Below are 15,418 nucleotides of genomic sequence, written 5' to 3' on the forward strand. Positions count from 1 at the left end.
ATATATATATATATATATATATATATATATATATATTTCTTGACCAGTGGAACACTCCACGCGTCGGATTACAGAGTCCACTGATGTAATAGATACTTTTATAAATGCGTCTAGGGATATAAATGCGTCCTGAAAATATGGACTATCTATCAAGATCTAAAATCGTGATAAATCTGAATGGAGATTAATAATAGGGTAGATCGATAATATAGATATGGATATGTATTAACAATTGCATCTTTGATTTATCCGGATTAACATTTTCATCGTCTTAGGTAACAAGTAGCTAAGCTCGAGAGGAGAAATCACTCGTTCAATAGAAAACTACTCAACTCTGAGAAATATTGATTATGGAATTGGAACCGAGTCGAGGATGAAATGGGGTCCATGGGATTTTTTCTTCTTCTTTTTTTTTTTTTTTTTTGTTTTTTTTTCTCTCATTTCTCTTTCTCGCACCTCCTTAATCCTATTTCGTAATCGATATCTCCTTCCGAGACCGTTCGATGGACGCTTGCTTTTGAAACTCTCATATTGCCGCGATAACGTACTATTGCGGCTATCCGACAGCTTTGATATCTAGTTACCTAGTGGAATCTCAGTTGCATTTACCTATAAGTGGGGGATGCCAGTAGCTATCCTCTCTCTTTCTCTCTCTCTCTCTCTCTCTCTCTCTCTCTCTCTCTCTCTTATAGAAAGGATATTGATTCTCCTATCTCGATATATCCTTCCAACATAACTATATAGTATATTCATATATAATATATGTATACATATATATATATATATATATATATATATATACGCATCACACACATATACATATACATCTATAAAATACGATTTGTTAGTAATTTTTGAAGATCGATTTAAGATAAGAAAATAACCTATGAGAAATGATTTATCGATATAATATATATATATATTTTTTATAATAATGATATTATACATGTTATTATATAAATATATATTAATATATATATTTATATAATAACATATGTAAAGATATATAAATATATAAATATATATATATATATATACATATAAACGTAAGTACTTACATTATACTTATATTACCTTATCAAATAGATTTTTCCCATTGGCTAATTCTTATTTTCTATCTAAAAAGTTCAACGTTCTCTTTCTTTTTTCCATTTTCTTTTTTTTTTCTCTTTTCTTTCCTTTTTTTTTCTTTCCTTTTCTTTTCGAACAAAACACACGAACGTATGACAAGTTTAAAATATTCTTCTCTTTTCTTTCTTTTTTTTTTTTCTTTTTTTTTTTTTTCAAGGCTAACACAGCCGATAGATAAGACATGACTCGCGGTAACGATGCTCCCACTATCTTCATTTGCTGTCGCGCCAATTTGTTAATGGGACATCCTGTCTGCAACGTTTCGAGTAACGATTCTTTTAATCGCTCTTCGGAGGACCGATATCACGAGCTATTATTAGGCCAACCACGGATCGCATTTTATAGTTTATCGAACTCTCTCCTCGTCTCGAGAAATCTGCGAATGCCAGTACAGATATCCAACCAGAGAGTTCATAATCGCTCGTTGAACTTTCGATCGATTGTTTTTATTCTTTCTTTATTTCTTCTTCTGTTTATTCTTTTTTTCTTGTCCTTTGAACTAGTCTCTATCCAAAGAATACGACGACGTTGTTCATCGATTATTTTCATTAGATGTTCGTATCTTCATTCAAAAGAAGGAACGACGTACTGATCTCCTCACTCGAGGTGAGGATTAAGGTATAACATGAAGAAAGAGTAAACCTTCTTCTTCTCTCTCTCTTTCTTTCTCTTTCTCTTTCTCTTTCCTCTTCTCTCTCCCATCTTCTCCTTCTCCTACGTGATGTTCGTTCAACTTCGTCTCAAAATGAATTTATGAGGCCATAATCGCCAATTGAGATGAGTACTTGTTGCGTGCAATCGGCCCGGCTGAGACCTTGTGGCAATACGTTGCACTCTACTCACGTTAGGACTCTAACTACACTACCGAGCGTTTCGATACATGTACCGGTTGGTGCAAAAAATATTTGCTGATTTATGCTCCCTTCGAATATTCATTCTTATTCGAATCGAAAGAAGGAAGTCGGATGTAGAACGTATCGCTGAACGTATAATACTATTATCGTTTGCTACTCGAATTTCTACAAACGAGACTCCTACGCGATTTCTTTTCATCAAATGTGTGTCATTTTGGTAATACGTGATTAACATGATCGTTTGAATCATCTCTGAATATATGAAATAAAATTTTACTCGTTGTTCATCTCTTGTTGTACTTATTTGTTTTATTTTTTATTTAGATAAAAAAAGAATGTTAAAATGTTGACGATAATATTGATGCATTTGGTCCTGAAATTATTTATTTATTTATTTATTTATTCATTTTTTTTTCTTTTTTTTTTTTTTTTTTTAATTAATTCATTAAAGAAATTCTTAATTTTGCAACGGAATTCTGGACGTAAATATGTATGTAAGTGTGATAATTATAAATGTAAATAATTATGAGGATGAAAACTATAGAAGAATATAATTCAACAATTAAATTTTTTTTTTTTTTTTTTTTTTTTTTTTTTTTTTTTTTTTTTTACATCGATATGTACCGTAACAAAATGTTGAATAAGCCTCCATTAACAATAACATTGATCCGTTTGATTCAGAAATTATTTCTTCCTTTTTTTATTCTAATCATCAAAACGAATTAGAAATATTTCAACATACCGTAAACGAATATGTAAGAATAATTTTGAAGATGAAAAGTGCAGAAAGATTTAATTTATCACTTATGTTTGTTAATTATATCGATTCGTGTTATAAAAAGAAATGATTAAACGTCGTTCATCACCGATAATACTGATCTATATGATCTAGAAAACGTTCTTTGTTTTTTTTTTTTTTTTTTTTTTTTTTTTTTTTTATTCCAATAAACAAAACGAATGATAAATATTTTAACGATTGATAAGTTTGTAAGAATAATTCTGAAGATGAAAAATATAGAAAGATTTAATTCATCACTTATGTTCGTTAGTTATATCGATTCGAGTTATAAAAAGAAATGATTAAACGTCATTCATCAGCGATAATATCGATCTGTATGATCTAGAAATCGTTCTTTCGTTTTCTTTTTTATTTCAACTATCTAAACGAATGATAAATATTTCAACGATTGTTAAGTTTGTAAGAGTAATTTTGAAAATGAAAAATATAGAAAAATTCAATTGATTAATTCGAATTGAAATGTTTGAGGATTAATTATAACGCCGTATTATTTGATCTATGAATCATATCTCTTTTGACTCATCTATATTCTAACAATCAAAAGGAAATTCTAAATTTTGCAACATCCTGTATGTGAGCAAGCCAAGTCAGTCGCGATGACGCAGAGACGGTTATGTTCGGACGTTGGGAGTGTCAAGATTAGCCGTAAGTTTAGTTAGAACCTTAAATGAGGAATGTTCGATCCGTGTCTGCTTTATGTAAGTAAAACGTATGTTCGAAAGAAGAAGGATTATTTCGCATCTGCTGATTATCAATTAAAATACGAAATCGTATCGTTCTCATTGTCCATTGTCAATTATATCAACAATCTTCATCTGATTCGATGATTAGTTCAAGAAATGATGAAAAAAGTACTTCAATTGATTTCTTAATTAGATCACGATTCATCTTAAATCGCGATTAGTTAGCTAAAAGAAAAAAGAAAAAAAAAAAAAAAAGAATATAATTTGTCTCTTCGAGGATGCATTGAAAAAGAAAAGAGAACATTCACGTTCATTTTTGAGTTAGATCGTTCAAGAGAAAAAAAATAAAAAAATAAAAAAAAAAGAAAACATGTGGCACGTGCGTCGAAGTTGAAAATATATTTCCAAATTAATTGCATTGAGAATCTTTGTCTCTTTAAAGATGAAGTGTACAAGAAAAAAGAGCAAAAAAAGAGTGATCGAAATTGTTTTCATATTAAATCATCGAACGGTAGAGATGTTACAGATACATCGAAATTGATATCGTACGTTTGGTATTAATTATTAAGCGATTAAATTCACTGTAAAATTTTATTATTTAATCGATGCTTAACACTTTACAATGAAAATAAATTTCTTTAATTTATTATTAGGCTTAATGCCGTTAAATGAAACCAAAATTTTCATGATCGTTAAATAAAAGAATCTTTGTTTGATTGACTCGAAGCTTGATTGAATTGAAACGAAATAAAAAAGGAATATTCAAATTCATTTTCGAGTCGGATCATTCAAGAGAAAGACGTGTTGCACGTGCTTCGAAGTTGAAAGCGTACGTCATCGAGTCGAGCGGGGGTGGTCGAGTGAGATCGGATCGATTCGTTTGGATTACCACGTGTATTATAAGTTTGAAGAAAGATGGAGGAAGAAGTAAAAAGGGCTGTTAGCCGATAAATTCTTCATCTAGGTGGAACCACTTACAAAAGGGAACACCTTTTCGTGATTGCACGCTTACGGCATGTGAAATAGTCTTCAAATTATAGGTCACGGTGTGTAATTCGACGAAGCGTTGAGCAGGGTCGCACCTCGCCGAAAAAAAAGAAAGAAAATAAAAAAAAAAAAAAGACAACAACAAAAATAACAGAAAAGAATAAAAAAAAGAAAATACCACAAAAAATCCCCCCCAAAAAAAAGAAAGAAACAAAATAAAAAAGAGAAAAAAAGAAACGAAGCGCGAGATTCGAGCCGCGGAGACGTGTTTATTTCTCGCGAATACGGAAATCGTTTTCCTTGTTCTCCGTAATTTCAAGTGAAAATTACATATACATATCAGTCATTTTCTTGAAAGCGATAGATATGTACGTACGGACATATGTGCGTGTATATGGGTGTGTGTGTATACATATATATATATATATATATGTATATATGTATACACGAGCCGTTTACAGGCCAAAGCGATTAAATTCATTTTAAAAATTCTTTTAAAATTTTACCGCCGAAGCGCTTGATTGATGTTTAACATTTAATAGTGAAAATAAATTTCCTTAATAATTATGCATTATGCCATTAAATGACAACAAATTTTATGCTCGTCAAATGACAAATAATTTACATAATTTATATTTTTGTTCTATCAATTCTTTATTTTTCTTTTTTACTTTTTTTCTTTTACGGAGTTAATCGATTCGACGAAGGAACGATTCGTATGAGATTTTAAGATGTTTAATATTTTGTGTCTTAATACACGTATTTAAAAATATTGTCGATAAGTTTGTTTGTTTGTTTGTTTGTTTGTTTGTTTTTTTTTTATTCGTTTTAGATTTCAAACATACTTCATTATATTACGAGCGATCATTTTTTGTAAGTAAAATAAAAGATAATGTTTTTGTTATTAACAGATAGATTTATAATATTATAATACTTTGCGAAATAACAAATTGACACAATCGTGGATAATATCAAAGTAAAATTGATATTTTAATTGATATAAATTAATATTCAAACGTAATTCTGTCAAATATATGAATAATAAACATTATAATACGGTATAATATCATTGAACATAGAAGTTTGATAAATATTTTAGGTTTAATAAAAAGAATCATTGAGTCGTATATTCATTCCAATTAGATTAGAATCAAAGCGATTAAGTGTTTAGCGAATAAAACTAATAAACTGATTTATTGATACTAACGGATTTATGCTAGTTTCAAAACAAACTTATATAAAATTCCATTTAACAATCAAACTTTTTTTGATTAATTCCCAGAGAATATTTATACTGCAATAACTTTGTTATTATAAATATTAAAAAAAAATCTCTCTCTCTCTTTTCTTTCTATAGCTGAAACTAACTCGTAACTCATTTATTTTCAAACTTGTTAGTTACACAATTTTCCCAAAAAAATGGCCGATATTATATGTTCAACAAAATGTAAAAATAATTCACGTCGAACGTTTTTACAGTAAATTTTTAATCATATATAACAAAATAATCCGTTGTTTATTCAACGTTTCGAAATTTGCAACGATAATATATTATATCTTTCTTTCTTTCTCTTTAAAAATTATCTTTTGTAATTTCGAATAAAACTAACACGAGTATACAAAATGTATAGGTAAAAGTTCAAAAGAATATAAAAATTCGTTTATAACGTTCTCTCCGTTAATTCCTTTATCGCATTGAATGAAATTCTTCGTTATTTGTGCGATATTTCACTTATCGAAATTCGATTCGATCTTCTTGATCTTTTTCTTTCATTATTATGTTCCATAATTTCAAATGCAAATTACATATATATGGATATGCAATATATTAAAATATACAAATTTATCTATAAAGCTTTAGATTGAAGTTTTTTGTTTGAACATCTGAAAGAAAAATCATTTGTTAATTCTCTTCTGTAATTTCATATGAAAATTACGTATAAGTATACGCGTTTATGCACATTCATTTATATCTATAAATAAATAAATATATATATATATATATATATTCGAGAAAATATAACAAATTCCTATAGAACATTCTTTCCATTAACTCCTTAATGACATTGAATAAAATCGTTCGTTACATCTGGGATATTTCACTTATGGAAATTCGATTCGATTGTCTTGATCCTTCTCTTTCACTATTATATTCCATAATTTTAAATTACACGTACACCTATATACGATAGAATGAGATATAAAAATTCCTGAATACAACTCCAGATTACATTTTTTCTAACATTAATAAAAAAATCGTTCGTTATTTGTCTTCCGTAATTTCGTATGAAAATTACATATAAGTACATGCGTCTATGCGTATAAATACATTTATACGTACATACATATACATGTATACATACATATATACATCTAAGTAATCTATATATTCAAGAAAATATAAAAATTCATCTAGAACGCTCTCTATTAACTTTTTTCCTCGCATTCAGATAAAATCGTTTGTAACTTGTGCAACGTTCCACGCATCGAAACACGGATCGATGATTATCTCTTTCTTTCTTTCTCTTTCATATTGTCCTCAGTTGGTATAATATATATATATATATATATATATATATATATATATATATTACACACACACATACACAGGTATATAAGCTTCCTCGCGGTTTTCCTGCCTCACGCTGATTTCCCGATGTATTTACGATCGGTTATATCGCACGTGGGGTACGTTATAGCTACATGCTACGCCGTAGATTTCTCTCAATGAGGTTAATGGGAGTCGTAACGAGTAAAGTTTTTTTTTTTCTCATTTTTTTCTTTTCTTCTTTTCTCACTCTCTTTCTCTCTCTCTCTCTCTATAAGTTCGCTCCATGTCGAATTTGTCGTTGTTTCTGGTCATAGACGATGAATAGAAAAAAGAAAGAAAAAGAAAAAGAAAGGTGTGTCGAATGATGAAACAAGAAAACTCTTCACTTTACGTGTCGAGATCGAAATAGGAAAATCATTGGAATTACTATGTCCTATTAAGATTCTATTAAATGGAGAACCTAGTGTCAAGGTTGGGTGGCGTCGTATATAATCATGAATCAGGTTCGTCGTACGGATGACTTACTTCCTTTCACAGGCGACTCTTTTCTTTCTTTCTTTCTTTCTTTCTTTCTTTCTTTCTTTCTTTCTTTCTTTCCTTCCTTCCTTCTTTCTTTTTTTTATCGCTTTTATATCGTGACTTATCGCTTTTACACGTATATAACTCCGAGTCCGTATGTTAATGTTGACGGAGGCTGGAACGTGGAAAGAGGAACGAGCTGAGAACGAAAGTATGATATAAGCGTTCGAATCGAAGATGTAGGGTGTTTCAATGTCTCCTGTTTTATTACTAATAAATACAATTTATAAGATCGATAAATATTTAATGGATGCATATTCGTGATATGCATTACAAAATATCGATAACAGTTGTCATTTTAAATTAATGTTCTTAGAAGAGAGTTGTTCAAAATGTTCGATATTCAAATATCGATTCGCGTATACAAACGTAATTTAAAACGTAAATCAATTCATTTATATTCCCTTACAATCGTTTTCAACGAATGTTTTTCTTTTTCTTCTTTTTTTTTGTTTTCTTTTTCTTTCTTTCTTTTTCTTTTTTTTTTTTTTTTTTTAGAAATTTCGAATAGAATTCGTTCGATTGTTTAAACATCGGTCGATATCGAGATAACAAAATTTCGAATACTAATTAATTCGTTTATATATATATATATATATATTTTTTTTTTACAATCGTTCGTAGTTAACTTGTTTCAAATTTGTTCTAGTATTGAAACATCGATCTGTATTGAAATAAAAAATGTAATATATAAATTGATTCATTTATTTTTCTTTCGTCTACGATCATTAGAAAGTAATACGTTTGAAAGAGTTCTTTAAATTTGTTCGGCATTTATATATTGATCGACGTACATAAAGATAATTTAATAAAATATAAATCAATTCATCTGTATTCTCTTAGAATCGTTTGAATGTTGTTAAAATATTTTTCGTAATGTTTGATCAAAGCATAAAATAATTAACAGTTATATTTTCTTAACATCATTTGCAATGAAAGTTTCCTAGAGTGTCCTTCACATTCGTCCGATATTTAAATATCGATCTGTGTATAATAAAGATAACTTAAAACATAAATCAATTCATTTATATTCCCTTAAGAAACGTATCAATGTTCCAAAGAATTTTCTTAATATAATTTGAAATTAAATTTTCTTCGAGTGTTCTTCAAATTCTTTCGATATTTAAATCTCGATTTACTTATATAAAGGTAATTGAAAACACAAACCAATTCATTTATATTCTCTTAAGAAACGTATTAATGTTCTTAAAGTGTTTTTCATAATGTTCGATTAAAACATTTATATTTTCCTAATATAAAGTTTCTTAGAACGTTCTTGAAATTCATTCGATATTGCAATACCTATCTGTATATCAAGATAACACTTTTAATCTTACTTCAAATTCGTTTGATAAATTTGATCTGTATTAAGATAAATCTAACAGAAAGTAAATCAATTCATATTTCATTTACATTCGCTTACAATCATTCCTTTTACAATCTACGTTTGATCCTTGTTGTAAAACTCCTTCTCTTATAACACTTATATCATCGTACGCGTGCTTCGAGGAAAACGTCTCGGATTTTCGACTTTCGGAGTTCGATTCTTAGAAAATTTATCGATTACAAACCATCGTCTTTCTTTCTCTTTCATATCTCAAAACGTGATTGTGAACGAGTAAAACACGACGTCGATACCGTTTCATTCGAACGAACCGACATCGTATCGACATTATTTTACTTCGTAACATATGTTTTTATTTATTTAACTTTTTTATTTCTCTCTCTCTTTTTTTTTTTTTTGTATTATTATTACAATGTTTTTTTCTTCTTTTTAACCAGTAGCCCGTTCGATCAATCTGCCGATACTTTATTACTACAATTTCTAGTATACGCTTAACGACGACGATGTGAAATGAGAACGGCCTTTTACTCTACCGCGAACGATCGTAATGGCGCCAGTCTAATGGATAGCACATTGCGGAAGAAAGTCATTCCTCGAATAACTTTGAAGAATCAACGTCTAAGAAGCCATGTCTTTGTATATCTAGTAAACGAAAGTTCGAACATCATATTTTCTACGTTCATTCACAAATTTTCAATTAATTCAAATGACTGGTACTTTTGAACTTTTTTTATTTATATATTTTATTTTCTTTCCATTTTCTTTTCTTCCTCTTTTTCTTTTTACACTTTTTTCTAATTTTTTATCATTCTTTTTTTTTTTTTATTTATTTTGTTTACTAAACCTATTCGTTGCATTGTAAGATTTAACGTTATCTCAAATACGGCAGGAAGTATGATTAGGATAACTTTACTCTCGCATGATTTAGCCTCCAAAGTCGGCGAGATCATAGAAAGAAGATCGAAAAATTGAATATCAGACTTTTCTTAGAAATTCTAATCGTTTTCTCTCTCTCTCTCTCTCTCTCTCTCCCTCTCGTTCATTGTTCGATAAACATTAACGTAACTGATTTGTGTCATTCAACGGAGAACGTATAATCGATTATAATTTATTCGTTCGAACTTTACGACCGTTGTAATATACTTTATCAAATTGCGTCAGGCTTGATATACGTTGTTGTTGTTGTTGTTGTTGTTGTTTTTATTATTTTCTTTTTCTTTTTCTTTTTTCATCCTCTCAATTAATCATCGGTCATTACAATCGATATCGTAAATTGGCTACTAGTATAATAATTTTACAGATTAAATTACACGATATTGTCTCTAATTCGAAAGCTCGTGCTCTCGTTCAGTCGTTTCGATAACGTCTATCCCTTTCTTTTTCTTGTCTCGTTTTTTTTTTTTTTTTTTTTTTTTTTATACATAAACGTTTGTATATAATCGTTTTCTTTTTTGCTTTTTTTCTTTTTGTTCTTGTTTTTCTTTCTTTCGTTCTTTTTCTTTTTTCTTTTTTATTTCCAGTTACGTCAGAGATAATTTTAATTAGTATTGTAATTTATAACAGACTTTACATTAATTTATTCGATTGGCCAACAAGTAACATCGAAATTTGTAATAGTTTATATTTAAGTAAATGGTACTTTTATCTTTTTGTTGAAAACTTTTAATATTTTATATCTTAATAAATAACATATATTATCGTATTTTTTATTTGTAATAATGTTTGATATCTTATATCTAAGTGAATAACACTATGGTAATTTGGCTTTCTTTTTAATGTTTGTTATTTCATATCTAAATGAATAACATTACAAAGTATTTTTTTTTTTTGTTTTTTTTATTAAGAATATTTATTGTCTTATTTTTAAATTAAGACAACATACATCTAAATAAAAATAAATATTATATCATTATCGTTTTATTGAGAAGAATTTCAATTTTATATTATATCTAAATAAACAACACTAGTTTATTTTATATTGAAAATTTCTACAATGATTAATTTGGCCAATCCAATAAATCATGATTTATTATTTTATACGTTACATGTTGTATATCAATTTTATTCGTTTATTTTCTCGTTTATATAAATATTTATGAATAAACAAAATACATTTAATTAATATAATTTAATTAATAAATACACAAATATCGATATAATTTATTAATAATTTTTATTCAATAATATAGTAAAAATGAGACAAAGAACAATATATAAAAAGAGATATATTGAATTTATTTATTAATAATTTTTTTCGACTTTATCGATGATTGTACGTATTGTTTTATTATATTATTTATATAATCATATTTTATTATATCATTGCTCTTGTATATGTATTATATATATGCATAAATGACACGAAGAAAGAAACAATATAAATATACATATTAAATTAATAACGATATAACAAATAATACGTATTCGATATATCTACTTATACATATACATAAGTATATATATAGAATATATATATAAAATATATATATATATATATCTTCATATATTACTCTATTTGAACTTTCATTCTTTTCTTTTTCTATTTACATAAAAACATATATATATATATATATATTATACATACATAGTACGTCTACGAGCCTAAAGGAATAATTATATAAATGATAACATAAATAAATAATTATCGATAATGTGGAATGAATATTTCCATGGAACAAGTACTTACTTACTTACTTACTTACTTACTTATTTTACTTGCGCATACGCACGCGAGGGATGAGCGCAGAGCGAACCCCTTCCACCCACCTTTTGCTCCCACCTCCTATCCCCACCACCTATCGAATGTTACCCTGCGGCCTATATATTTCCCGCAGGCTCTCCCACTTTACTCACTATCATTCCTGTCGCGGCGTCGTACATACGTGCGCGCACACACACCGCACTTCCGATCGCAAAGTTCAAACGCGCGCGAACGAACGAACGAAGGAAGCAAGGAAGGAAGAAAGAAAGAAAGAAAGGAAGAAAGGAAGAAAGAAAGAAAGAAAGAAAGAAAGAAGGAGAAAAAAAAAACGATAGCTACATTTTTTTTCCTTTTCTTTTCTTATCACCATTCGAACGAATTCAATTACGAAAAGTTTTCCTATCTTTTCACGTTTCTCTCTTTTTTCATTTTTCCGTTTCATTCCTTCGTAATTCTTAGAAGTAGTATCGGTGGAAATTTTTTTCTCTCATTTATTATCATCGTCATCGTCGTTATTATTATTGATATTATTAATTTTATTTTATTTATTTTCTTTTTTTTTTTTTTTATTTTTTATTTTTTATTATTACGATTATCAAAATTCTTTCTCTCTCTCTCTCTCTCTCTCTCTTTTTCTCTTTCTTTCTCTCTCTCTTTAATTTTCTTTACGAAAGATGTGTGTCACGTGTTTTTATGTGTATTTCTAAATCCACCTGCTGTTCTAATCTTTGACGCCTCCCATCTCTTTCTTCTTCGTCTTCCTTTTTTTTTTCTTCTTTTTCTTTGGCTGTTCTCTGAATGGGATTATAAGAGACGAGAATACGTTCATGTTGCTCCTGCTGCTGCTGTTGCTGTTGCTTTGGCCCTTTTGAAACGTGCTCGTGCGCGGGAAAATCGTTACGGACGCCAACGTTCTTCATCGTCTTCCGCATTCTCTTTCCTTTCGAACGATCGTGAAACGAATAGGAAGAGAAGAAGAAGAAGAAGAAGAAGAAGAGAGAACGAGAGAGAAGAGAGATCGCAGAGGAGAGCGATTTTCTTAAGGTAATCAAAATTTCCATCAGTTTGATTAAAATGTTACAGTGACGTATATTGATTGCCATTCATCGTGTGCGGTTAAGAGATATTTTTGTTTTGTGTCTACGCAAGAAGAAAGGAAATTTTGTTTTAGTTGTCAAAAAATAATATAATTCGTAAATATTCTGTGAGTGAGAGGTAGTTAGTTATTTAAATATATAATTAATAATAAATGTATGATATATTTATATATAAAATATAAATATATAATCGTAAAGTATCAATATATAATAACAAATAATATTAGAATGTATTGATTAATAGTTTCTTGCATTTACTTAAGAGAGATCATGATCTTATTCTCTCTTGCGTGTCTTTAATCGTTCTAAACAATTTCTTATTAGTTCATAAAATTATGGAAATGGAGAAACTACTGTCTCTCTCTATTTGTGATCTCATTCTTCACAGCTGTTTATACAGGAGATGTTAGTGTGCCCTGTCACACACGTTGTCCTTCATTTCCATCTGTTTTCTTTTTCTTTACATTGAACTCGATTAAGAGGAACGCTTATGCAAGGGATTTTATTGTTAGTTATGACACACATTTTAATGTAAATAATGATATTCAGCAAAAGTGACAGAGATGTATCGCGATTCCTTTTTCTTTTTCTTTTTTCCTTCTTTTTCTTTTTTCTTTTTTTTTTTTCATTTATCTTTATTTTTATTTTTATTTGTACGTCCCTTACAAATTTGATAAATAATTTTTACATCTCATTTTCCAATTAACTGATAACTTCGATAATTTCTTTCACTTTATTCTTGAATTTTTGTAAAAAAAAAAAAAAAGAAAAGACCTTGGATAATTCGGTACGATTTTGTTATCAAATTTTTTGTCAGAAATTGCATAATCCGTTTCGTTTCATTTTCCAATGTCTTTTTATAGTTGAATAATTCGCTCGATCTTGTTCTCGAATTTTTTTCAAAAATTGCACGATCCGTTTCGTTTCATTTTTCAATGTCTCTTTATAGTTGAATAATTTGTTCGATTTCTTTCTTGAATTTTTCGAGAGAAGAAACTACATAATTACTATCATTTTAATTTTCAATAATTCGAAGAACTGCAATGTAATCGTCTAAATTTTATTTCAGCTCTGTTAGAATGGCCTGAGCCAAAGAAAAGTGACTTCTTCATGGATCGTTCACGAAAATCGAGAAATGTCGCGTCATCATCGTGGACCTCCGTCGAAGTCGCGAGACAAATCAGACGACGATTCGCGTGGCGATTCAGGATGACCGGAATCGATTTTCGGTAAGTCATTGCATCCTTAATCTAGCTATATCTTTTTCTTACTCATCCATCGTTCAATAATGTCGTCCATGTCAAAATCGATGAGGCTCGTTGATTATATATACCTACTTACACATGATATACGAGTATATAAGGTGAACCATCTAACTTTATCGATAACGAATTGATTTATTTGCCTATTTTCTTCGATAAAATTCTTTCATATTTTACATAAAATGTAGGATATTACAAATTGATCGTAGTAAATATATTTCTTATAGATTCTATTTTTAATTTCGACACTTCATCCTTGGATATATATACACATCTTTTTTCATACTATATACTTAGCATACTTGGTATGCATATAGATTATACTGATTATACTGTATGCTGTATACTTAGTATATTTAGTATACGTGTTTGTATTACTGTATACATATACACTGTACATACTGTATATATTATACAATATATTATATATATATATGTATATGCATATACTATATGTATATACAATATAATACACATACATATACATATAAATATCATATTATATAAATATATACTTTATAGATTATATTGAATACTATTACGTACATACTGTACATATTATCTAATATATATCCATATATTGCGTATATATGTATATATACAATACAATACATACACACATATATATATATACGTATTCTACGTACATATAAATATCATACTATACAAATATATACTCTACTGATTATATTGAATACTATATATACGTACATGTATATTATATACATATACCTACTTAGTACATACATATATACGTACAAAAGAGAAGAGTTTCTCCTTGGGAGATGCGATACTCCGATAACTCTTCGTTTTAACGAGGATATTTTCCAACGGTTGTACAGCGGCAGTTTATTTTAATACGGACACCTCGTAATAATTCTCGAATGTTGCTTGCGAACGGAAGAAGAAGAAGAAGAAAGAAGAAAGAAAGAAAGAAAGAAAGAAAGAAAGAAAGAAAGAACGAAAGAACGAACGAAAGAACGAACGAAAGAACGAAAGAACGAACGGGACATCAATCCTTGCCCTCGTTACTTTCGATGCTTCGGGCAGAGATTCTCTTGTTATCCCTACCTCCCCTCCATCCTCCCATCATCCCTTCTCTTACTCTTCGAGATTCGCGGCACACAGGGGGCGCATGCCAATGTCGGCGCATAATTACCGGTTTCGATTACCGGATCGGACAAGGAGCGCGCGAGCGCGTATTTTCCATGGACGTATAAAAGCTCTACGTATATATTTATATATTTCTTTACGTATGTCTCTCTCTTTCTCTCTCTCTCTCTCTCTCTCTCTTTCTATCTATCTATCTCTTTCTACTTCTCTCTCTCTCTTTATCTCTCTTTCTCTCTCTTTTTACTCTCTCTCTCTCTCTCTTTCACTCTTTCTCTTTTTCTCTCTTTATCTCTCTCTCTCTCTTTTTACTCTCTCT

The 15,418-nt window shown here is 29.1% G+C and overlaps 1 protein-coding gene across 6 annotated transcripts in view; it reads left to right on the forward strand.

Annotated features, from left to right (window-relative positions):
• LOC122635294 (thrombospondin type-1 domain-containing protein 4-like) overlaps nucleotides 1–15,418 on the forward strand; it is a 92,816-nt gene that overhangs the window by 5,634 nt on the left and 71,764 nt on the right. For 2 of the 6 annotated variants that reach the window (XM_043825336.1, XM_043825341.1), the window contains exons 1-2: nucleotides 12,271–12,674; nucleotides 13,797–13,956. In XM_043825336.1, the coding sequence (XP_043681271.1) occupies nucleotides 13,838–13,956 (119 nt within the window). In that variant the 5' untranslated portion in view covers nucleotides 12,271–12,674; nucleotides 13,797–13,837. Of the gene's footprint in view, nucleotides 1–12,270; nucleotides 12,675–13,796; nucleotides 13,957–15,418 lie in introns of those variants that run through there. The other 4 variants (XM_043825338.1, XM_043825339.1, XM_043825337.1 and 1 more) reach the window with 3 other exon arrangements.

Source organism: Vespula pensylvanica, chromosome 17 (assembly GCF_014466175.1).
Source record: "Vespula pensylvanica isolate Volc-1 chromosome 17, ASM1446617v1, whole genome shotgun sequence".
Classification (NCBI taxonomy): domain Eukaryota; kingdom Metazoa; phylum Arthropoda; class Insecta; order Hymenoptera; family Vespidae; genus Vespula; species Vespula pensylvanica.